Genomic DNA, 23,376 nt, shown 5'->3' on the forward strand with positions numbered 1-23,376 from the left:
CACACATCAGCCTGATAAGCAGCCCGCCCCTCCTCTCCGCTTCCTGGTGAAAGGCAAGCTCGATCGCCAATCAAAAGGGGGCATTTTGGACTCCCCAAAGTCTTACCTTAAATCTTGCCCGTTGTCATCGGATGAGACGTCGTCAACGTGGATCTGGTCACAATCCTGCGGAGAATGTGGCACGAAGAGAAAGACAGGGAGAGGTATGGCTGGTTAATCTGCTGTAGCCTCTGAGAGCTGAGCGGGGGAGCACTGCCCTGGGAGTCACCAGCCCTGGATTCTAGCCTGAGCTCTGCCACTAAAGGTTAGGCGACCTCCGGTTAAGTCTCTTCCCTTCTTTTGCTTTTGGTTTCCTTATAAATGAGCAGGTTGGGTGTAAGGTGGGGTGGGGTGACCATATAATTTATCATGCAAACCAAGATAGTTCTGCAAGTCAAAGGGGCTGCTGTGAAGATTACATTGGAGGGACAGGCACAAAACAGGACCACCCCTCTCTACCTGTGAGTATGTTAGGACATATGGTCACCCTGGCCCCATAGTGGAAGCCTTTGCCTTAACCAAGGTATCTTCTTCCACTCGGAATGCTCTCTGCCTTCATCTGCAGAGTGAACTTAGTATTCTTCAAGCATTAGCTTCTGGAGGTACCCCCTTCCCCAGTCCTCCTCTGGGTCCGATGATATGTGATCATCATTTATTGAGTACTTATTAGGTGCCAGGCACCATTCCGAGGGCTTGTCATTCCACCACCCACACATCCCCCCGTTCTCTTTGGGGAAAACACCTTAACACCTGCGAGTTAAGACCGAGGGGGAGGGGAATGAGGAAAATGGCCACGTGACCCAGGCTCAACCAATCAGAGACACCCTGGAGCCCTCCGGCTTCAGCGATTGCGTCAAAGATGAGCACGTGACCTAAACTGGACCAATGGGAGAGCCAGCCCTGGGAACGCGGCTGGGACCTTGGCTGCAGCTGTCGGAGGGTGGTGGTCACGTTATCTGAGCCCCTGGTCCCGGCCCCAGCTGAAACCAGGCCACCCTGACTGTGGTAGGTAGAATAATGCTCAACCCCCCTGCCCAATGTCCATTCCTAATCCCATGGTCCTCATGTGGCAAGAGGGCCTCCGCAGATGTGATTAAGTTTAAGGTCTGGAGATGCGGAGAGCAGTCGGGATTCTCCAGGTGGGCCCTAAATGTAATTACAAGGGCCTTTGGGAGTAAGAGGCAGAGGGATATGGGAAGACGGGAGAAGGGGATTGGGGCGATTGCTTTAAAGACGGAGGAAGAGGCGACGGGCCAAGAAATACAGGGTGCCCACCAGACGCCCAGATTCTCCCTTCAGAGCCTCGTTGACGTCTTTCGCCCAGTGACACTGATTCTGGACCCCTGACCTCCAGAACAGTGAGAGAACACGCTGGTGTTTTAAGCCACTGCGTGTGTGGTAACTGGTTACAGCCGCTGCAGGAAACGACTCCATGGGCCCTTAGGCTCCAGCTAGTGGAGTGGCCGTTCTGTCACTCGGCCACCGGGCAACACCACACCCTCCACGAAGCTACGCGCAGTGCACGCCCATCGGTCACCTCTGCCTCCGGCATAAAGTCCATCCAGGCGACAGGCTGATGTGGCGCAAGTGGTGAGCATATTCTGCCCGCCGCTGCGGTCCTGGTGAAGCCCAGGCTCCGGAGTCAGACTGCCTGGGTCTGGATCCTAGATCCAGCCACTTCCCGGCTGTGTGACTTTGAGCCAGTGGCATAACCACCCTGAGCCTTAGAGGTGGGATGGGGAAATGGGAGATAAGGGAACCTCCTTCGCGGGGTTGACGGATGTGAGGAGAAGCGAGAGGCTGTGCTGGGAGCGTCTGGTACAGTGGCTGGAACACGGCAGGTACGGGGACGCACGCCACTGTTCTTATTATCGTGTTAAGATTTAAAAATGTCCACGTTTAGGTGTCAGGGTGATCTCAGGAGGCAGGTGGCTCCTGGAAAACACTGCTAGGGAGAGGACAAGCACATGCGACTCTGAGCTTGACCTCTAAGAAAACGATTGGTGGTAACATCTCTGGACTCTTGTTGAGGGGGTAGCATCTGGGAAAAAAACAGCGGTTTCTATTATTTTGAGCAGATCTCTTTTTACATAAGGACGGGGCTTGAATTTATCTTTGAGAACAGAGCTCTGCTGGGGGATGATGGGAACCCCTTCCCTCATTAATTCTTTAAGATATGTAGAGGTAACCGTGTTGTGATGGGGATGTGGGGGCAGGGTGGGGGTGGGGACAGTGGCCTTTGGGGCAGCCCGGGCTACCCTGTGGGGATCCGGGCTGGAACTTGGGACAACCAGTGTGGCCACTGGTCCCTCTCTGGAGCCCGGAAAGGGCTTTGGATTGAAAAGGGGTTTGCTGGGAGGTGAGGTTTGCTTCCACAGTCCCTGGCACACTCGGGCTCACGGCTCAGTGGCAGTGACAGAGCATGACTCAGAGTCCTGACGCATAGGACCTCACGCCTCCGTGGGCCCGGGACAACGCCTGGGAACAGGCAGCAGTGTGTGCTCTGACTCGCCTGGATGCGAAGGGCAGGGGGAGGTCCCACCGTATGGCTTCCTAGGGGTCGGCCGTGGGCAAGCGGGAATCGGTGAGGAACGTGGCGGATGACAAGTGGTAAACCTAACTGAGAAGCTCTTTGGAGAGTGCTGGAAAACAACTGGGGACGCTGAGTGACCACTCTTGAGCTGGCAGACATCTGGCTTACACCGAAAGCTCTACTGTGGCTCATTCCGTATTTCCTTCCTTTCCACGTATCTGGGATTCTGACTGGCGCTTGGTGGTCTTAGGTATCATCGGTCCCCCTCCCCAAGAGGGACTGTCCTTTCCTAAAGTAGTTGAGCGCTATGGTACACCCCAACTTGAAAGCTTTTATAGTCATGCTAATACCGTAGTGGTTGGCCATACGTGGTTATTTATATTATTTTCAAATTAAACTCAACCGCAGAAAAAATTGAGTTCCTTAGGCCTATTTCAAGTGCTCAGTAACCACATGTAGGCAATGGCTGCTGTACTGGACGGTGCCCGTACTTGCCTCAGCACAGAAAATTCTAGTGGACAGTGCTGCTCTCGAGGGGTAAAGACACCAGGCTGACAACTTCTCTTCTGTGTTGACAAGTTCGATTAGGGATGAGCTCGCCAGCCAGCCTGGAGACGTATCTTATTCAGCCCACACTATGCTTGAAAAATTGTTTGGGAACAATAGCCAATATGTGAACTCAGGGGACCTCTCTTTCCCCGTCTCCGTCCTCTCCCTTCCTGCTCTCACTCTTTCTCTGTCTTTCCAGATTTTCAGCTACTCTGAGACTTTACACACTCTGGCAGTGCAGGGCTTGCATTGTTCTGTCCCATCCGCCCTTAGCCCTTTCCAGCGCTCCAGTCTCGTCTGGGTTTTCTCCCCTTCACGTCACCTGGTTACCTGGCCCCTGTGGGCTTCCTAGTTTGAGACCTCTGATCCACAGACCTCGTATACCAATCGGAGGGTCCTGGGACAGCAATCCTGATACGTCAGTGAAAACTGTCTTTAAAAAGCCAACGCAGACTTCGAAGACCCAGGCACAGAGAAGACCAAATTAGTAGCAGACTTCTCCCCCATCCAATGCTTTGCCTAAAATTGGAAAAACACCTCCCGTGGCCCCCTCCAGTCCTTGCCTGAGGCTCGAAAGCTGCTCCGGGGGTCACACGGGCTCAGGCCCCTGGGCAGGGGCACCCACCGCTTTCCCTGATGTCAGGGGAAAGGTATGTGGGAGGCTCTGGTTTTCTCATTTGCAAGGGGATTGTTGGGGGCGCTAAAGTGTGACAACAGTAGCGATCACATTTCGGACTTAATAAAATACCATGACGCTCAGCTAGACGCTACCTCATACTCCACCAGCTGACCTGGATCCAGTTACCCGCTGAGGCTGAGCCGGCAATGAGGGGAGTGAGCTCTGGGGGAGGAAGATCCTATGCGCCTCAATTCTCCTGCATGGGGGGCGGGCCTGTATGGTGGCGGGCACCAGCTTTTCACAGCCTAGGGTGCTTCTGGCCTCTTCAGGGTCACGTGTGACTATCCTGGGGGGTCCGAGTGGGACCTGCTAGCAAAGACAGAGGAAGCGTTCCCATGGCCTTGACCTGGGTGAGGTCTGGGCCCCAGTGCAATCCCAGCAGCAAGGAATTTACGCTTTCTGACTTACGGAAACACCCACACATCAGCTTGTGCAAAGATGTCCACCGTCCCGGTGAGAAACAGGACAACACCTAAAGTTGCCTCAACTGGATCATCGCTAAACGCAATGTGGTATGTCCATTCAGCGGAATCCCACCCAGCGGTTCAGACGAATGAGGTGGATTTTTCTGTTAGCACACGGAAATATTTCTAAGACATTCTATTGGGTGAAAGACCCACGAACAACACGGGAGTTGGGGCACTGATCCCTGTGTAGTCAAAGATCTGTGTATCACTTTGGACTCCCTCCCGAAACTTAACCACTAATAGCTGTTGTTGACTGGAAGCCTTAGTGATAATATGAACAGTCAATTATCACCTAGTTTATATGTGATACGTATTACATACTATATTCTTACAATAAAGTGAGCTAGAAAAAACAGTCATTAAGAAAATCGCAAGGAGGGGTGTCTGAGTGGCTCCATCGGTTAAGTGTCTGACTTCAGCTCAGGTCATGATCTCACGGTTCGTGAGTTTGAGCCCTGTGTTGGGCTCTGTGCTGACAGCTCAGAGCCTGGAGTCTGCCTTGGATTCTGTGTCTCTCTTTCTGCCCCTCCCCTGCTCGCATTCTCTCTTTCTCTCTCTCTCTCAAAAATAAATAAGCGGGGCGCCTGGGTGGCGCAGTCGGTTAAGCGTCCGACTTCAGCCAGGTCTCGATCTCGCGGTCCTTGAGTTCGAGCCCCGCGTTAGGCTCTGGGCTGATGGCTCAGAGCCTGGAGCCTGTTTCCGATTCTGTGTCTCCCTCTCTCACTGCCCCTCCCCCGTTCATGCTCTGTCTCTCTCTGTCCCAAAAATAAATAAACGTTGAAAAAAAAAATTAAAAAAAAAAATAAATAAGCATCACAAAAAATTAAGAGTAAAAAAAAATCACAAGGAAAATGCATTTACAGTACTGTACTAAATGTATTTAAAAGTCTGCATATGTGTGGATCCATGCAATTCAAACGCATGTTGTCCAAGGGTCAACTGTATTTATAAAAACCCATTGAGAACGAAACAAGATATTTTATATGGATATATACATAGATGGACAATGAAAGGTCTGGAAGCTTACACATCTGACCGGAAGCAGCAGTTCTGTCTGGGGAGGCACTGGTATTGGGTTAGTGGTCAAAGGAGGCTTTCAATTTACTGAAATGATTATTCCTTCTCCCCACCCCCCCTCTCATTTTCCATAAGGATAATGCACATATGCATTGCCTTTGAAAACAGAAAATATCTCACTGGGGAGGAGACAGGCAGGATCTAACACTGAAGGCCGTTTAAAAAAATTTTTTAATGTTTATTTTTGAGAGAGAGAGAGAGAGAGAGAGAGAGAGAGAATGAACAGAGGAAGGGCAGAGAGAGAGGGAGACACAGAATCCGAAGCAGGCTCCAGGCTCCGAGCTGTCAGCACAGAGCCTGACGTGGGGTTCAACCTCACGAACCGTGAGATCAGGACCTGAGCCGAAGTCAGACGCTTCGGCTGAGCCACCCAGGCGCCCCTAACACTGAAGGACACTTAAGTCCCCAATGCGCCAGAGGCTATGCTCAATACGTTGCACATATGAAAGGGGATACAGTTGACCCCCATCTCATGGAGGGCAAGTGGAGGTGGGGAGAGGTGCAGAAACTTGCCTCTTAATGGGCTGAATTATGATTCTTCAAAAGATGTTGAAATCCTAACCCCCAGGCCCTGTGAACGGCCCTTATTTGGAAATGGGGTCTTTGCAGAGGATCAAGTGAAGACGAGGTCATTAGGGTGGTGGGTCTAATCCAGTTATGACGGCAGTGAGGGGAGGAGGGGCCGAGGAGGCCGGCCGCCTTCAGAGCCTGTGCTCCCAAAGAGCCACCCGTCCGAGGACTATTCGTAAAAACCCTTCCTATGGGCCCAGAACCGCATCAGACAATGCATGCGTCAAGAGCCAGGAGGTTTCAGGGGCGCCCGGGTGGCTCCATCGGCTAAGTGTCTGACTCTCGATTTCGGCTCACGGTCCATGAGATCGAGCCCCACGTCGAGCTCTGTGCTGATAGCGCGGAGCTGGCTTGGGATTCTCTCTCTCCCTCTCTCTGCCCCTCCCCCCTCCCCCTCAAACTAAGTAAATAAACATTAAAAAGAAAAAAAGAGCAAGGAGGTTTCCAGGATTAAAAGCGGCTCTCGCCTTCAATGTACTTAACACGTCACCAGAAAAGGTGAGGTGAATGCACATGAAAAACTGCACTGCTGATTCGATCCACAGACGTACTGATCACCTACTATGAGTTCAACACCAGGCTGGACCCTGCATGTATCCTGGAACAGTCCCTGACTCCCTGCTTCCCCTCACATTCCTCATCAGCAAATCCTGCCGACCTTCCCTTCCGTGGAGATCCACAATCACTCAATATATGTCCACAATAAGTCGATATGTATTCCATACATGTCCACAGTCTGACTCTTCCCGCCGCCTCCACTGCTCCCACCAGGTCCGAGCCCTCATTATCTCCCACAGAGATCAGGGCTCAGCAAACCACAACCTGTGTGAATAAAGCTTTAGTGCAGCACGGCCAAGTTCATTCCTTTCCATACTGTCTGTGGCTGCTGTTGTCCTACAGTCGAGACAGAGACCGTGTGGCCCAGAAAGCCTGAAGTATCTACTATCTGGCTCTTTACGGACGAAGTTTGTGGACCCCTGACTACTGCAGTCACCTCCTCACCCTCCCTGCTTCCACCCCTGCCTCCCTTTGCGTAAATGCACGGTCCTCGCAAAGTCTCTGAGCCTGCGTGTCTGCACCCCGCCCCCCCATCTCCCACTGCACTCGCAGACATAGCAGCCTCCCGCTATTCCTTCAACAACCCACACACTCCTGCTGCAGGGCCTTTGCACTTACTGTTGCTTCTGTTTTGAATGCCTTTCTCTTCTCTATCCATCTGCCAAAAGCCTGCAAAGGCTCCTTGATATCCTCTCCTTGGCGAAAACTGTCCCAGCTCCACCTCACATCAGGACCAGTAACTTCTCCGTTTCTCCACTTTGTGGGGCCTCCAGGGCTAACCTACGGCTGATATAACGGCCAATCTATTTTTTTATCCAGTAGGTAACGCCCGTTGTTTGCTGATTTTTTGCAAGGTCAGAGAGTACAGCAGTTAAAAGCATAGACTCCAGACCCTCGGTTCCGAACTCTGGCTCTGCTGCTGATTAACTGAATGGCCTTGGACCAAGTATTGAATCTTTCTGACCCTCAGCTTCCTGAGCTTCCTGTCGGTAACTGAGCTACGGAACAGCACTCGGTGCACAGGGCCTTTCGAGGATTTTTTTTTTTTTTTTTAATTTTTATTTTATTTTTTTTTTTAATTTTTTTTTTCAACGTTTATTTATTTTGGGGACAGAGAGAGACAGAGCATGAACGGGGGAGGGGCAGAGAGAGAGGGAGACACAGAATCGGAAACAGGCTCCAGGCTCTGAGGCATCAGCCCAGAGCCCGACGCGGGGCTCGAACTCACGGACCGCGAGATCGTGACCTGGCTGAAGTCGGACGCTTAACCGACTGCGCCACCCAGGCGCCCGGGCCTTTCGAGGATTAAATGAGTCGGTACAGGTGAGGCACTTTGAAAAGTGCCTCTGCCTGTCGAAAATGCCACCTACGTGTCTGGCATAATCACTGCTGTTACGACTATTTTGAATTCTACAGGCCTGAACTCTGTGCCTGGTTCAGGAATGATCACACTGAGCTGAGTTCACCATCAAGAGAGGCTCATGGATGGTCAGCTCTGCAGATGAGACAATTTATTTTTTTTTTTTTAAATTTTTTTTTCAACGTTTATTTATTTTTGGGACAGAGAGAGACAGAGCATGAACGGGGGAGGGGCAGAGAGAGAGGGAGACACAGAATCGGAAACAGGCTCCAGGCTCTGAGCCATCAGCCCAGAGCCCGACGCGGGGCTCGAACTCACGGACCGCGAGATCGTGACCTGGCTGAAGTCGGACGCTTAACCGACTGCGCCACCCAGGCGCCCCGAGACAATTTAGAAGCAAAGCAGAAAACTGCATTCCTCAGTCAAACCCCGCCAATGTGTCAGGACGCTGTGCGCGAACGCATCTCAGGGAGTGGGGGGGGGTGTGGGGGGACAGAAGACGCTCGTTGAGGTCTTACGTCCTGGACTTCGCAGATGGTGTTCAAACACCCTTCCCTGGTCTCCAGTCCCAGCCCTGCCATTTTCTAGGAGTGTGATCTCAGGCAGCTTACTTAAACACCAAAACTTTTAGTTTTTTTTTTTTTTTTTTTTTTTTTTTTTTCAAGATTGCTTTGGCAACTTGGGGTCTTTTTCTGGTTCCATACACATTTAGGATTGTTTGTCCTAGCTCTGGGAAGAATGCTGGTGTTATTTTGATAGGGATTGCTTAATTTTTTTTTTTTAATGTTTGTTTTTGAGAGCGTGAACAGGGGAGGGGCAGAGAGAGGGGAAAACGCAGAATCCGAGCAGGCTCCAGGCTCTGAGCTGTCAGCACAGAGCCCGACGCGGGGCTCAAACGCATGAACTGTGAGATCACAACCTGAGCTGAAGTCGGATGCTTAACCGAATGAGCCACCCAGGCGCCCCGATTAACACCAAAGCTTTTAATTCTAGAATAATTTAAGATTTGCAGAAAAGTTGTGACTATAGCATAGAGAGTTCCCATAAACCCCACGCTCAGTTTCCCTTATTGGTAACATTTGTATGGAGTACCTGTCACAACCAATAAATATTACTATATCGTTAGTAACTAATGTCAATTCTTTTTTTTTTGTTTGTTTGAGGCACTGGGGCCTCAAGATCATGCCATTCTGGCTGGGTGCCGTGGCTGTTGCCAGTGGCCTCCCCCCAGGGAGAACGGCCCAGCGAATGTCAATCCTTTATTCAGAATCCCTTAGCCTTCTCCACTAATGTCCTTTTTCTCTTCCAGAATCCCAGCCAGGGCATCACATTACACTTTGTCATCCTACCTCTTCAGGTTCCCCAGGGCCGCAGTAGTTTCTCCCACTTTCCTTGGTGTTGACAACAGTTTAAAGGAGAACCAGTCAGGTGTTTTGTAGGAGGCCGCTCAACGGGGATCTGCCTGTGGTTTTTCTCATGGTCAGACTGGGGTTGCAGGTTTTGGCGAGGAGGGCTGCACATCCTTTTCTAAGGGTGCATCCTCTCAAAGGGCTTACACTGCCCATGCTGACCTTGATCACCTGGCTCAGCTCATCTCTGTCAGGTTCCTCTGCCGTAAAGTCACTCTCCTCCCCCTTCCATGCTGTACTCTTTGATTTTAATTTTTTTTAACATTTATTTTTGAGAGACAGAGTGTGAGCAGGGGAGGGGCAGAGAGAGAGGGAGACACAGAATCCGAAGCAGGCTCCAGGCTCTGAGCTGTCAGCACAGGGCCCGACGCGGGGCTTGAATCCACGAACCAAAAGATCATGACCTGAGGGGCGCCTGGGTGGCTCAGTCGGTTGAGCGTCCGACTTTGGCTCAGGTCATGATCTCGAGGTTCATGGGTTCGAGCCCCGCGTCGGGCTGTGTGCTGACAGCTCGGAGCCTGGAGCCTGCTCGGATTCTGTGTCTCTCTCTCTCTGCCCGCCCCTCCTCCCCCCCACTCTGTCTCTCCTTCAAAAAAATAAATAAACATTAAAAAAAATTTAAAAAAATCACGACCTGAGCCGAAGTTGGGTGCTTAACTGACTGAGCCACCCGGGCGCCCCTCCACACTGTACTCTTTGAAAGGAAGTCACTATGCAAAGCTCACAGTGAGGGTGGAGTATCTGAATAAGTGATTCAAAATTTTCTGCCCGAGGTATTCGTCTATCCTCCCCCACTTATTTATTTGTCTAATCATTATTTGCGTCATTACGGACCCGTGGGTCCTTGTTTTATACTTAGAATCCAATATCATGTAACTTGTTTTCGTAGTCAAATTGTTCCCAGCTTTGGCCACTGAGAACTCCGCCAGGAAGCTCCCGTGTCCCTTTGACATCCTCCATCGCTGTAGAGTCTTTTGAGCACTTACTTTTGGCACCGTAAGACGTGCCACGTGTATTATATGTATTTCCGGCCCCAGCCCTAGAATCAGCCGTTTCTCTAAGGAGCCCTGGCTGCTTTCCTCAGAAAATGGCATTAGAGCCCAAGATCGGGGGGCTGGGTGTGCTCATTGCTCCCGGAGTGTCATTGCTTCGGGACTTTGTCAGGTGACAGAGAAAAGTCTCCAGGTTCCTTTTTGGAAATTATGAAACATTTGCAGGTGTGTTACAAGGCATACGACGGCCTGATGAATGGTGCCAATTATAGTTCAGATCCTTCTTTCACCACGGGCCTGAAGTGGAAGCCCAGAGAGGGCCCAAATGGGACTTACGTGAAGAGTCGCGGGGCACGGGTGAAAGTATCCGCGGGATTGCAGGGGTAGCCCGCCTTTCATCAGCGATGAAAACGACAGCGATTTGTCCGTTTGTCATGGGCTCCAAGTCCAGGTGTAGCTTCAGGGTGATACTCATCTCATAAAATGTGTAGGAGAGCGTCTCCCCTTTTTCTTTGCTCCTAGTTTGTGCAGGATGGGGTTTACCCTTTCCCTGATGTTTGCTGGAACTCTTTTTAAACCAGGCCTGGTGCCATTTTTGGAGAGTCCATCCTTAACTACTGTTCCAATGTCTCACAGCCATGGGTTCCTTTATTTTAAAATCCCCCCTGAGGTTAATTCTGGTAATTTCCACCTTCCTGGAAGGTGTCAAGTTCACTGGCATAATATCATACAGTATTCTCATAATTAAAAAAAAAGCCGCATCTGTCCTCAATCTGAGTAACGTCCATCCTTTCGTTCTGAGTGTTGTTTATCCATCTCTGCCTCTTTTTCTTTCTTTCTCTTTTTTCTCGTTCATGCTTGCCAAAAGCATCATCTGCCTTCATGGTCTTTTCAATGACCAATTCTTTTAACTTTCCTGTTTTTCTAATAGAAATGTAATCTAAGGCCGGATCACCCTTTGCTTGCATCCCACAGACTTCGATACTCAGCATTCTCATTGCCGTCCAGTTCTGACCAGCAAACGCAGTGACAAATACTTATCAAAACTGTTATGATCAAGCTGGGGACAGCTGGGGTTTCCCCACCTGCCCTGCTGAGCTCTGATCCCATGGCTTTCTGTCCCTGGCTGCCTGGAGACACGAATGCAGAAAGGAAACTGTTGACAAATTTGCTGCAGAAAAATGACTCTCGTCAGAGGCCAGATGGACTCCCTGGCCACTCCTCCTCTTCCAGGGCAGGTATATTTTTAAGTGAGATTGCTTACTGCTGTCTCTGGACTAGCCAGAGAGGGGCTTGCTCCCCGGGAGGGAAACCCGGGCTGTCTTTCTTGTGTTGTCTAAATGTTTAACTTATCTGAAGAACACCAAGGAGGCCGTGGGCTGCACTGCATTAATGGCCGGTTGGGCAGGATGCCTCGGAGAGCAGCTCAGCGTTGACATGGTGAAATATTATTCTCCCTGATGGCTCCCGCAGCACCATAAATCAGACATTAGCGATCAGGCCTGCACGTCAGGCAAGCAGCCACAGCTTGCCCAGGTTCCAGCCACTTCTGAGTCCCTCTAGCAAGATCTTTCCTGAAGCTCTGGCAGCACGTGGAAAACGTCCCCCTCCAGCCCACCCACCTGCCTGGCCACTCCTGAACCTGGTAGGTGGGGCGGGGGGGGGATACTTTCGGCCAAAAAGCTTTAGGTCAATCTTGTTTCTTACCGAGGACACTTTTCTCCCCTCCATTCTGTTGATCTTATGCCTTCTTCACCCACTCAGTTCATTTCAAAACTGTGTTTCCCATGCAGGATAAAGGTCCCAGCTTGGAAGTCAGCTTGGCCTCGGATTAAATCTCCATACTATCCTTACTCTGTGAACTCTCTGGGCCTCAGTTTCCTCATCTGTAAAATAGGGATAAAAACCCTCCTTCGTAGGGTTGTTGTGAGATGTCAGTGAGAAAATGCATGTGTGATGTGTGGCACGGGAGCTCAATACAGGCAAGAGCTGGGCAAGTTAACATCTCGGTGCCTCAGTTTTCCCATCTCTAAAATGGGTATACGTAACCCATTTACTGTATTTACTGTCCATGGCCCTGTAAGGCCTAAAGGAATGAGTGCAGGCAAGCCCTCTGGACAGCATGCAGTGCGTTTTAGCTGGCACTGTGACTATTATTCCTATGTGTGCCCTCCACTCAGCCCCAGCCCTGGCCTGCGTCCTTCTTTGTAGAAATGCATTCCGACCCCTTGTCTATTGCTCTGCTCACCTTCAGGGTGGGGAGTGAGGGCGCCAGCTCAGTTCGTTGTGATTTCCGTTGTTATTTGTGTGACTTTTGTTTTGTGTCTACAGCATGAAGATGATGTGCTAACTCATAGATGAACTTCTGTCTTTGTCTTCTATGTCGGGAACTTCTCTTTCCCTCTGTCTCTCTCTCTTTTTCTCTTTAAGATATTGAAAAAAGTAATCTCTACGGCCAACTTGGGGCTTGAACTTACAACCCTGAGATCAAGAGTCGCAGGCTCTACTATGCCAGCCAGTGGCCCCTCTGCCGGAAATTTCTTCTCCTCTTGCTGGCAGACCTTGCTTGTCTTTCTCCACATGTCCAGGCTACACCAACCCTCTCTGCTTTCCCTTTGAACCCATCATCTATCTACAGCACCGTGTTGAGTCTAGATTTCCTGTCCGGAATCTTTCCCAAGCCAGATGGCAGCTGCTCTCCCTGGGAGAGGCCGCGGAACACAGAGAGTAAGTGCTGGGTCTAAATATTGCCACTGCCAACTGTGTGACTTTGGGCTGTTCACTGAACCTCTCTGTGCCTCAGTTTCTTCACCTGTAAAATGGGTGTTATGACTCAATGTCTGCGATCCCCCCCCCCGCCACGAATCACGTGTCGAAGCTCTAACTCCCAGTGTGCCTGGGTTTGGATATGGGGCCTCCAAGGAAGTAACCAAGGTTAAATGAGGTCATAAGGGTGGCGTCCCAATCTAATAAGATGAGTGCCCTTCTAAGAAGAGACACCACAGAGCCCCGTTCTCCGTCTCCACACCGAAGAGAGGCCATGAGAAGACAGTGAGAAGGAGGCCTTCTACAAGCCAGGAAGAGAGTGTCCTCGCCAGCAACGAGAGCTGCCAGCACCTCCGTCGGGGACTTTAGCCTCCGGAACTGTTGGGGATTAAACGAGGTAATACATGTAAAGTGTTCAGAACAGTGTTTGGTATAGAAACGTCAGCTAAGATGACGATGATCATCGTCCCTGAAAATACAGGCCATGTCTGGTAAGTTTAGAACTCCAGAGTGGCACCGATAGAACTTTCTACAACGAGGTAAATGTCCGGTTCTGTCCACTGTAACGGCCACTAGCCGCAGGTGGCTATTTACATTCAAATTAGTTAAAATTAAGTAACATTAAATAAGCATTCAGGGCCTCAGTGGCATTAGACTCATTTCAAGTGCCCCAAACCCACACGTGGCCAGTGGCTACTGTACTGGACAGAACAGAAATTTATAGCGTTGTAGAAAAACCTACTGGACGGGACTGCTCTAGAGAACTAGCTTTCAAATGGTTTTGACTGTGGCTTCCAGTAAGAAAATACGTTTGCTATCACACAGAGAGGTTTTTTTTGGTGGTTTCTTTTTTGGCATTTCGAGTAAAAGCAAGCAGTGTGAGGCCTGGGTTGTGCTGGACACTAGGGGATCCAGAAATACGGTGCATCTGGCTGACGGCTCTCAAGGGCTGAGCAGAGTTTCTCAACGGGGTGCCGCTGGCATTTCGGGTGCACTGGTTCCTCACGCAGGACGCTGTCCTCAGTGCTGGGTTATCTGGCATTCCGGGCCCTGCCTGCTAACAGTCAATAATTCTTCCCCTTCCGGTGACAACCAGCGCCCTCCCTCCCATTTCCAAATGAATCCTCCTGGCAGGAAGGTTCTGCCCTCGGGTCCAGTTGAGACACACTGAAAGGGGTGCCCGGCTGGCTCAGCTGCGTCCAACTCTTGCTTTTGGCTTGAGTCACGATCTCATGGTGTGTGGGTCCGAGCCCCGCACCAGGCTCTGTGCTGACAGTGTGGAGCCTGCTTGGGATTCTCTCTCTCTCTCTCTCTCTCTCTCTCTCTCTCTCGCTCTCTGCCCCTCCCGCACCCACGTGCTCTCTCTCTCTCAACACAAACTTAACAAAAAAAAAACCCATATTGACAATAATGAGGTTGCAGACATTGCCAGTGCCTTGCCTTTGAGAAGAAATGGTAACAACGGTAACAATGCCCATCCTCTCCCACATACCGCACTGGCCTTTGCTTACAATTACCTCTGTTTCGTGTCTTTTTCGTGCCCAAACGGAGAGCCCTCTTGCTGGAATTTGGAAACACTCCTAATCACACTGCCTATAAAACCTCAGCCATTCTACAATGGTCTAGATTTTCAAATTCATTTTATTTTTTAAAATACTTTATTATTTTTAAATGTTTGTTTTAAGAGAGAGAGACCGGGGGCAGGGATGGTCAGAGAGAGAAGGAGAGAGGGAATCCCAAGTCGGCTTCATGCTCAGCACGGACCCCAACATGGGGCTCAGTCTCACAAAACGTGAGATCATGACCTAAGCCAAAATCAAAAGTCAGCCGTGTAACCAAATGAGCCACCCAGGTGACCCTAAGTTTTCTAATTAAAAATTAATTAATGTTTATTTATTCATTTGAGAGGCAGAGAGAGAAAGAGAGAGAGAGAGCAAGGGAGGGGCAGAGAGAGAGCGAGAGAATCCCGGGCAGGGGTACAGTGCAGAGCCCAACACGGGTCCCAATCCCGTAAGATCACAATGAGCCGAAATCAAGAGTCGGATGCTTAATTGACTGAGCCACCCGGGTGCTCCTCAAATTAATTAATTATTATTACTTTTTCATTTTTTAAAGAAGCTTATTTATCTTTAAGAGAGAGAGCATGTGCGAGCAGGGTGGGGGCAGAGAGAGAGGGAGAGAAAAAATCCCAAGCAGGCTCCACACTGTCAGCACAGAGCCCAACACAGGGTTCGATCCCCTGAACCGCGAGATCACGACTTGAACTGAAATCAAGAGTTGGATGCTTAACTGACTGAGCCACCCAGGCGCCCCACCTCAAATTTATTTTTAATCGAAGTTATAGTATCTTGAAATAGAAATAATGAATTTTTGTCTTGAAGATTTGTTTGTTTTTCAAGAGTGCAGACCTTGGAGCCCAGCAAATTCAGGTTTGAATCTTGGGCTTAACATAGCTGCTGTGAGCATGGGCAAATATCTCACCCTCTCTAAACTTTAGTTTCCTCATCTGTAAAATGGGGGAAAATAAACACGGCTGACTACACATGGTTGTGCACAAATTCCTGGCACCTTTGCAGGTGATGATTCTTTACAAAAATTTTTTTAAATGTTTATTTTTGAGAGAGAGAGAGAGAGAGAGAGACAGACAGAGCATGAGCAGAGGAGGGGCAGAGAGAGAGGGAGACAGAGAATCCGAAGCAGGTTCCAGGCCCTGAGCTGCCAGCACAGAGCCCGACGCGGGGCTCGAACCCATGAACTGTGAGATCATGACCTGAGCTGAAGTCAGATGCTTACCCGACTGAGCCACCCAGGTGCCCCTGTAGGTGATGATTCTATATGCACATAATGATAATGAAAATTGTTATAATAAAATAATGCTAATCACCATCAGTTACGTAGTGCCATTATGTTCTAGGTGCTGTATATACATTAATTCACTTAATTCTCATAGTAATCTTATGAGGAGCTATTATTACCCCCATGTTGCAGATGATGACAGGCACAGAGAGGTTAAGGAACCTACCTGAGGTCACACAGCTTGTTAGTGCAGAGCTGAGATATGGACCGAGGCCATCTGGCCCCGGAATCTTTGCTCTCAATCATTACGTCCTATTGCCTCTGATAAAGGCCCACTGGACAGGGGGAGTTTGTAGCTCATCCTCTGGGTTTTCGTACCCATCAAAGTCATTTCAAAAAGTCATGACCCCAGAGGTCCCTGAAGCTGAGGTCCAAACACCCAGTGGGTCCATTCCCAGGTCTGGATCTAGACTTGCCCCTTGGCGACTCCCGCCTCTCAGGCCGTCTCTGAGACTTGATGGAGACCTTTCGCTGCTCTGCACGGGGGCACAGGACAGACCGCGGCCATCCTGTAGGTGCAGTTACAACTGGCATCATCTCAGCCGCCACTGTCGAGCACTTACCGCGTGCCAGGCACCCCGCGCACCAGCACACCCAATCCTCGTAGGGAGGCGGCGCTGGGCACCAGGATAAGGGCCTTACCCACTCCAGCTCTGATCTTACAACGACCCACAAGACGTATTTTACTTCTCATTTTACAGGAATGGACACTCATTCAGGGGTGGCAAAGCGGGGTATAAACCGAAATCTTCAAAGCCTGGGCCTCCACCACTACCTTATTCTGTGGGTGTTTGCTCTGCTTTGAATATCACGGTTCTCTGCCAAGCTCACTTTTCCAATCACCACATGCATTCTGGGGTGGGTCAAAGAAAGGGACGTCTCTCTTCCTGCTGGAAGTTCCTGCAGTTACCCAGTCTTTGGACAGGCAGAGACTGGCTTCGGTATAAAGGCCAGGGCCTCGTCGCTGCTGCTGTCACCTGTGGGTGCTGATGTTCCCCAGCGTGGATGAGTGTGGGGGCAGGGGAATGGTCAGGATTCTGCTTTCTTCCTGCCACTGGCAACACATCGAACTAGCCAGGGGGGCAACCTGTGCTCCCCGCCTCCCAGCTGACACCTGGAGGGAGCCTGGCCCCAGGCAGAGAGCTCCGAGGGCTCCCATATTCACTCCAAAATATCTTTTCCCAAAGGAGCTGGGTCCTAATTCAGTTCTGAGTATACTTTCCTTTTGCCTTCTCTTGGTTTCGTTGGGGTTACAGGGAGATAGAAAAAGACACCAAACTACTGCATGTCCCAAAGCTACAAGGTTTAATATTGGGGCGGATCTTAACCCTGGGCTAATGAGATTTTCCCACCACCCTCTCTAGAGACATACTTGCACACATACACTATGCTGCATGCATTTTCAGGGGTTCACGCACCCTTAACAGATGGGAGTATGACCTGAACAATCACCCTCAAGCTGTAAATTCTGCAAGCCAGATTTTGTCTCTAAGTTGCTGAAGTGACTGGCTGGTACTTCTGACGCACATTTCCATCTATGAAGGTGAAACAAGTTAATAAAAATGGGGTCTGTCTGCAGGAGTGTTAACTTCTGCTGTATTGTATGTTCTCCAAACATGCAAATCCATATCTTGCCTCTTCACCTTTGCATATGCTGTTCCCTGGCCTGGGAATACTCTTCTCCCACGTGTCTCTCTCCTGTACTTCCTCCCCATCTCCCCCCCCTCCCACACCCCCCAGAAAATCCTTACTTTTTCTTTAATACCCAGCTAAAGTAGCTCCTCCTCTTTGATGGTTCCCTTGTTCCCCTCATCCCAGCCAGAAGGGTTACTTAATCACTTCCTACTTTGGGCTTCTGCTGAGCAACCTTGGGAATGCCCATCAGAGCAGTCCTAGCCCACCTGTTCTATGATGGTGTGTTATGTGTGTGTCCCTTACCAGGAGGTGGACAGGGGCGCCATGCCTGGCTCATGTCTGTGACCAGAGCCCCTAGTCCATAATAGATGGGCAGTGGATGTTAATGGGAGGAATACGAGGTGGAAGGAAGGAAGAAGGGAGGCTATGTGGATGGACAGAAGACAGGAAGGGAAGAAAGACAGATGGAGGGAAGTTAGGGAATCAATGGAAGGAAGGAAGATGGAAAATACATGGACGGGAAGATGGAAGAATGGATAGTTGGGTGAATGAGTTGGGGGGGGTGGACTGATGGATGGAAGGGAGAAGGGCCAGGTGGATGAAAATGATAGGCTGGAAATACAGGTGGATGGACGGAGAGAGGGAGAGATCAGAGGATGGGTAAAGGAACAAAGAATGGAAGGAAGAAAAAAAGAAGGGGGTGGGAGAGAAGTAAAGGAAAGAACAGATGGGCTGGGTTCTGTGGCGGGGGAGGAGAGAGAAAGAGAGAGAGAAGAGAGAGAATGCAAGCAAAGACTGAAGCAGGGGAGGGAGGAAGCAGGCAAAGAGGGAAGGCCGGAAGAAGTAAGGCCTGTACTTTGTCTAGTTCGGGTCTGCCATGTGTTTTTCATACTGGGGCCACGTTAACTGGCATCTCCTCCCCTGCAGCCTGAGCCTGCACGTCAAACCCAAGAGGGCCGTGCTCCTGAGCTCTCTGCTCAGCTGGGATGGAGGCCGCAGGGCTGGGTCCAGCACCTGCTTTGGCCGTGACTCATGCACCCCTCTAGGAAGTGGCAGCTCGGGAGGCTCCCCACGAAAGGGCTTTCGGGGTGAGCGCAGTCCAGTGCGTCCTGAGGACGGTCGCCACGGCTCTTGAGCCCTAAACACACGGGCGTCAATCAAGCCCACACCCTGCACGGCGACCCAGCCAACATTTTGGACGGGGGTCCCTTCCCTGGATTTTACCGCACCACGAGCAGCTCCTGCTCCAAGGCGAGGTGGCCGCGAGAGAGGCGGGAGGTACTTGTGGGTATTTGCGCCCAGGCTCCAGCTATCTCTGTATTGCGCGTACCGTTTCTGAATCATTGTAAAATCCAGAGTTGGGCGAGCTAGCTGTATTCTTCTAGCTCACAGTAGCATAAATGACTATTTAAATTGCCCTCGCACCATGGCCCCCCCCCCCCCCAATCCCAGTGGCACACGCAGGGCAGAGGTCCATTTACGGCTCATGTACAGCGTGCTGGGCTCCGTGCGGACGGCTTCCATCTATCTCCCATCATCATTACAGCCTGGAAGGCAGGGGCTTCCCTTCTACCCATTTAGCAGATGAGGTGACCGAGGCCAAAGGAGAGGGAGAAACCTGCCCAGGGCACACAGCCAGGGACTGGTGGGGCCAGGCTCAAAGGCAGACGGGGCTGATTAGCAGGTGCTCGCCCTAGAGTTGGGACGGGTACCCTGGCTAGCCTGAGCTGCAGCTGAACTTGACACCTACTGTGTGTCTGCCAGTCCCCCTACGCCTCCAATTCTTCCCCTCGAGTGCGTTCACACGGGGGTCCGGGCACCTGACTTGGCCAGATGCAGATCCCTGCTTTCCCCCGGCAGCCACAGGGAGCCTCTGAACCCCAAGTCGGATGGTGGAGCTCTCCTGCTCAAAACCCTCCAGGGGCTTCCAGTCACCCTGAAAATATCATCCAATACCTCAGGATGGCCCGGACCCCCGTGGGATCTGCACCCACCTAGGCCCCCCCCCCCGCCCACCGTATTCTTCCCTGCTGACGCTCCAGCCTCCCTGTTTCAGGAAGCTGCCAACTTTGGCCAGGCCTCAAGGCCTCTGCCCTGCTGTTCTCTCTGCCCAGCACACTCCCTGCCGGGACACACACACGGCTCCCTCACCTCGTTCAGGTGTCTGCTCAAGCGGGAGAGAAGCCTGGCCTGCTTGCATCAAGTGAAGTCACAGCCCCGGGACCATCTCCTTTCCTCCCTGACTCTGCTGGTCTCCGGCGGGGGCCCTTCGTCTGACGGTACATATTCAGTTGTTTATATTGCGCGTCCCGCGCTGGAAGGTCCGTGCTTCGGGGGCGGGGATCTTGTTGCGTATCGTTTGCCGCTGGATCCACGGCACTTAGAGGGGGGCCCGGCAAACGGCAGCTTTCCCTTAAATTGCTGCCGCACGCGAGAGCCAACCCCGATTTACAGACGGCATTGCAAGCTCAGAGTGGAAAGGGGTCTTCTGCACTCTGTCTTCTAAACCCCACCGTCCAGGCGGGCACTGGCACCAAGCACCTCTCCCGAGTCCCATCAGCCTCCTCGGGGAGCCCCGGGAGGCTGCCCCCCCCAGATTCTGACACAGGGCTCCTCGCACCAGCAAGCGAACTCTTGGCACTCGTGTGAGTCTCAACTTCTCCATCGGGTGGCATGGTTGCAATTCTGCCGAGGTGCCCTGGGGGCCTCTGGCACTGGGGACAGGTTTGAAAAAAATTCAGAGAAGAAAACCAAACTGGCTTCCCTAGGAGCTCCAGTTGGCCATGAAATCTGTTCGCCAAGAGGTGTGACTTCCACTCCGGGGCCAAGGAGGAACGGCAGAGGGGGAAGGCTGAAGACATTGCCTCGAAACACACACACGTCAGTCCAGCATAATGCCCGGCTCTGAGCCTCCGGTTCATCCGACGCTGAGAAAGCCCCTACTGTGTGTCTGGTGTTAATTCAAACTCCTGTATCTGCCTGTCGGTCTGGTATCTTCCCTGGGGTGTCACAGACGCCTCAAAGCCCGCGTGCCCACCACACTGTCTGTCCATCTCAGAGAGTGGCACTGTTGCCCTGGTCAGGCCAAGCCCAGGACCCTCACCCCTGACTCCTCTCTCTCCCCCCCCCCCCCCCCCCCCATCCAACCCATCAGGAGCTCTCTTGGCTTTACTGCCATCCCAAGGCCCATCTCCTACCGCCTCGGTCCCGCCCATCTTTCTTCTCTTGCTCGGACAACTGCAGTAATCTCTTGGCTGGTCTCCCAGCCTCCACTGTTTCCCTCCTCTTGCCCATTCTCCACGCAGCAGCCAGAGTAGTTCTTTTAAAACATAAGCTAGATCGGCAGCCTTTCCTGTTTACTGCTCTCGGGCTCCATGGCTGTCCACAGCACCTAGAATAAACTCTGATGTCCAGGACCTGTGTCTGGCCCAGAACTCCACCTCCAGACTCATCCATCCCAGTTGCCCCCACGCTTTCACTTCTACGCTGTGGTCACTGTGGCCTTCATACCACTTCCCACCCCAGGGCCTTTGCATGTGCTGGTCCCACCTCCCTACATCTCCGCCTGGCTGGCTTCTGCCGCCACTCAGGCCTTGGCTCAAGCGTCGCCTCCCGAGAAGCCTTCCCTGGCTCCCTCGAGAATGCTGCCCCCCAACCCTACCCGCTCTCCCTCTCCGCCTCCCTGCTCCCCCTTTTCCCCAAGACACGAGAGGTCATTGTAAAGGGAGCCTGCACATTGCATCTGGCTAAAGGGACAGTCCTGGGTCTGATGGCTCACGGACTCCCCACTGTGCCAGTGTTCTCTTTTGTCATCAATGCGTCGATGAGTTTCTACACAGACCCTCTCTTTAAAATAGATGTTGGACAGAGAACATCAATTCCATTTCACGGATGGGAAGGCTGAGGCCCAAATGGCTTGCCTAGGCTGCACGGAACACAAGATTGTTCATTTCGGCAAGGATTTCCTCCTCTGGGAATCCAGGGCTGCAGACCAGAAAGGAAAACCTGTATCCTTTCCTGATGGTAAATAGGATTCGTGCTCTGGGCCCACCAGGACAGTTCTGGAATTCGTAGCCTTCATAGGCCTGCTTTACAGGCTAGTCCCAGGGCGTTTTGATTCCAGGAAAAAAATAGCCCTGCTAAGATAAATAGGAGTGTTCTTTCACACGCAGTATAATTTTGGGTTCCCTTCCTTTTTCAATCTGTTAAACCAATCACGCAAATACAATTTACCGAGCCAGAAGGTCCCCACATTAATCCTCTTATCACCCAAAGAACCCTTCTTCGCCTTGGGGAAAGCTGCTTCCTCTTTCATCGAGCTAAGGAATGCATCGCCTTTTCCTCCTTGCTTTGGCTACCAGGAAGCTCAGAGATTAACCTCTGAACTTAATTGCAGGTGGTGGCCTCAGCCAGATAATTTTGCACAAGTGCCTTACCCTTAGCTTTCTATTGCTCTGCCTTTGCTTTAATAGTCCAATTTTAAATATGTTTTTTTATTTGAAGTTCTTCTCAAATCTTTCCGCCACAGGCTGGGTATAAACAAAGGATTCAAACTTATTTCTGACGCTGTCCTCCCCCTTTTCCCTATGTCCTTTGCCACTGGCGTCGGGGCCCAGGAGCTGACACTGAATAAGCACGGTCCCTCTGTCTGCGCTCACTCTCTTTGTACAACACGTTTTCAGGGGGATGTAAATTGCTTTTAAAAGCTTCCATGCCGGCCCGCTGCTCACTATTACTGACCCAGGAGGATCTGTACTAATTTGCCTTAACAGACTTATTAAATAGCAAATTTCGGGAGGAAGAAACTACACAGCCTTTATTAGATCAGCGAAACGGCCGTGGACGTCGCCACCAGGGCAGAGAGACGCCCATTAGCCACAGGGGGGAGCTAGGGAGATCAGCTGGTCAAGCGCGTTTTCAATAAATTGGCGCTGGCCACCGTTTTGTGGCTTCTTGGGGGTCGTCAGCAAAAGCTTCTAGCCTCCAAAGGAAAAAGGAAACACAGAAAAGAGGAGAAGCAGCATCTCTTCCCCTGAAACCAGACACAGGCCACCAACGACGGCGACTACGACACAAAACGGGCAGTTCCAAACCTCCAGGTCGTTGAAGAACAGGTGGGTATCTGCAAGGTTGAAGATCATTTCTTCCATCATCAGGCCGATGCGCACAGACGTCGTGGTGTCCTGGTAGAAAGAAAGGACAGAGTCACACGCCAGCGGGGCCTCCCCCGTCCCATCCCGCCACTGTCAGGCAGCCCAGGTCGGTTCTGAGGGGCTCACACGTGGCCTAGGCTGTGTCAATGTGTTTTCAAAGGTTCCCTCCCGGCCCTCCTGCTTTCCGAGAGGCCTGGACGACTGCGGGGGAAGCAACGTAAACTATGTAAGCCCACTGGGAGAGCTGGCCTGTCGATTCTCTCTTTATGACAATCTCTCTACGGATGCTGTCTTACTCTTCCCGATACATGAAGTCCCTCTGTTATCTAGCAAATGGATTAATTACAAAAATGAGCACACAGGGTGCCCTGGGTGTCTCAGTCAGTGAAGAGTCTGACTCGATTTCTCTCAGGTCATGATCTCAGGGGTTGTGCAATGGAGCCCCGCGTCGGGCTCCGCGAGTCTGCTCGGGATTCTCTCTTGCTCTCTTTCTCTATCCCTCCCCTGCTCTCTCTCTCTCTCTCTCTCTCTCTCTGTCTCAAGAATAAAGAAATAAACTTAAAAAAAAAAAGAAAGATGAGCACACAAACTAAATCTCATTATGGTCCATCCATACCCTGGAAACCTAGCCCACTTGATCAAAAAAGTGAAGTCATGCTAGAATTACTTGAATCTACCTCCAAAGTATTAAGTAACAAAAGCAGATCGCACCACGTTATGTGTGAAACCCAAC

At 51.2% G+C, this 23,376-nt stretch overlaps 1 protein-coding gene across 3 annotated transcripts in view; it reads right to left on the minus strand.

Annotated features, from left to right (window-relative positions):
* The window catches only part of EYA2 (EYA transcriptional coactivator and phosphatase 2), a 267,355-nt gene that overhangs the window by 23,101 nt on the left and 220,878 nt on the right, over positions 1–23,376 (minus strand). For all 3 annotated transcript variants that reach the window (XM_045444372.1, XM_045444371.1, XM_045444373.1), the window contains 2 exons: positions 22,584–22,673; positions 107–165 (listed from right to left, as the gene is read on the minus strand). In XM_045444372.1, coding sequence (XP_045300328.1) covers positions 107–165; positions 22,584–22,673 — 149 coding nt within the window. The remainder of the gene's footprint in view (positions 1–106; positions 166–22,583; positions 22,674–23,376) is intronic.

The sequence above is a fragment of the Leopardus geoffroyi genome, chromosome A3, assembly GCF_018350155.1.
Source record: "Leopardus geoffroyi isolate Oge1 chromosome A3, O.geoffroyi_Oge1_pat1.0, whole genome shotgun sequence".
NCBI lineage: Eukaryota > Metazoa > Chordata > Mammalia > Carnivora > Felidae > Leopardus > Leopardus geoffroyi.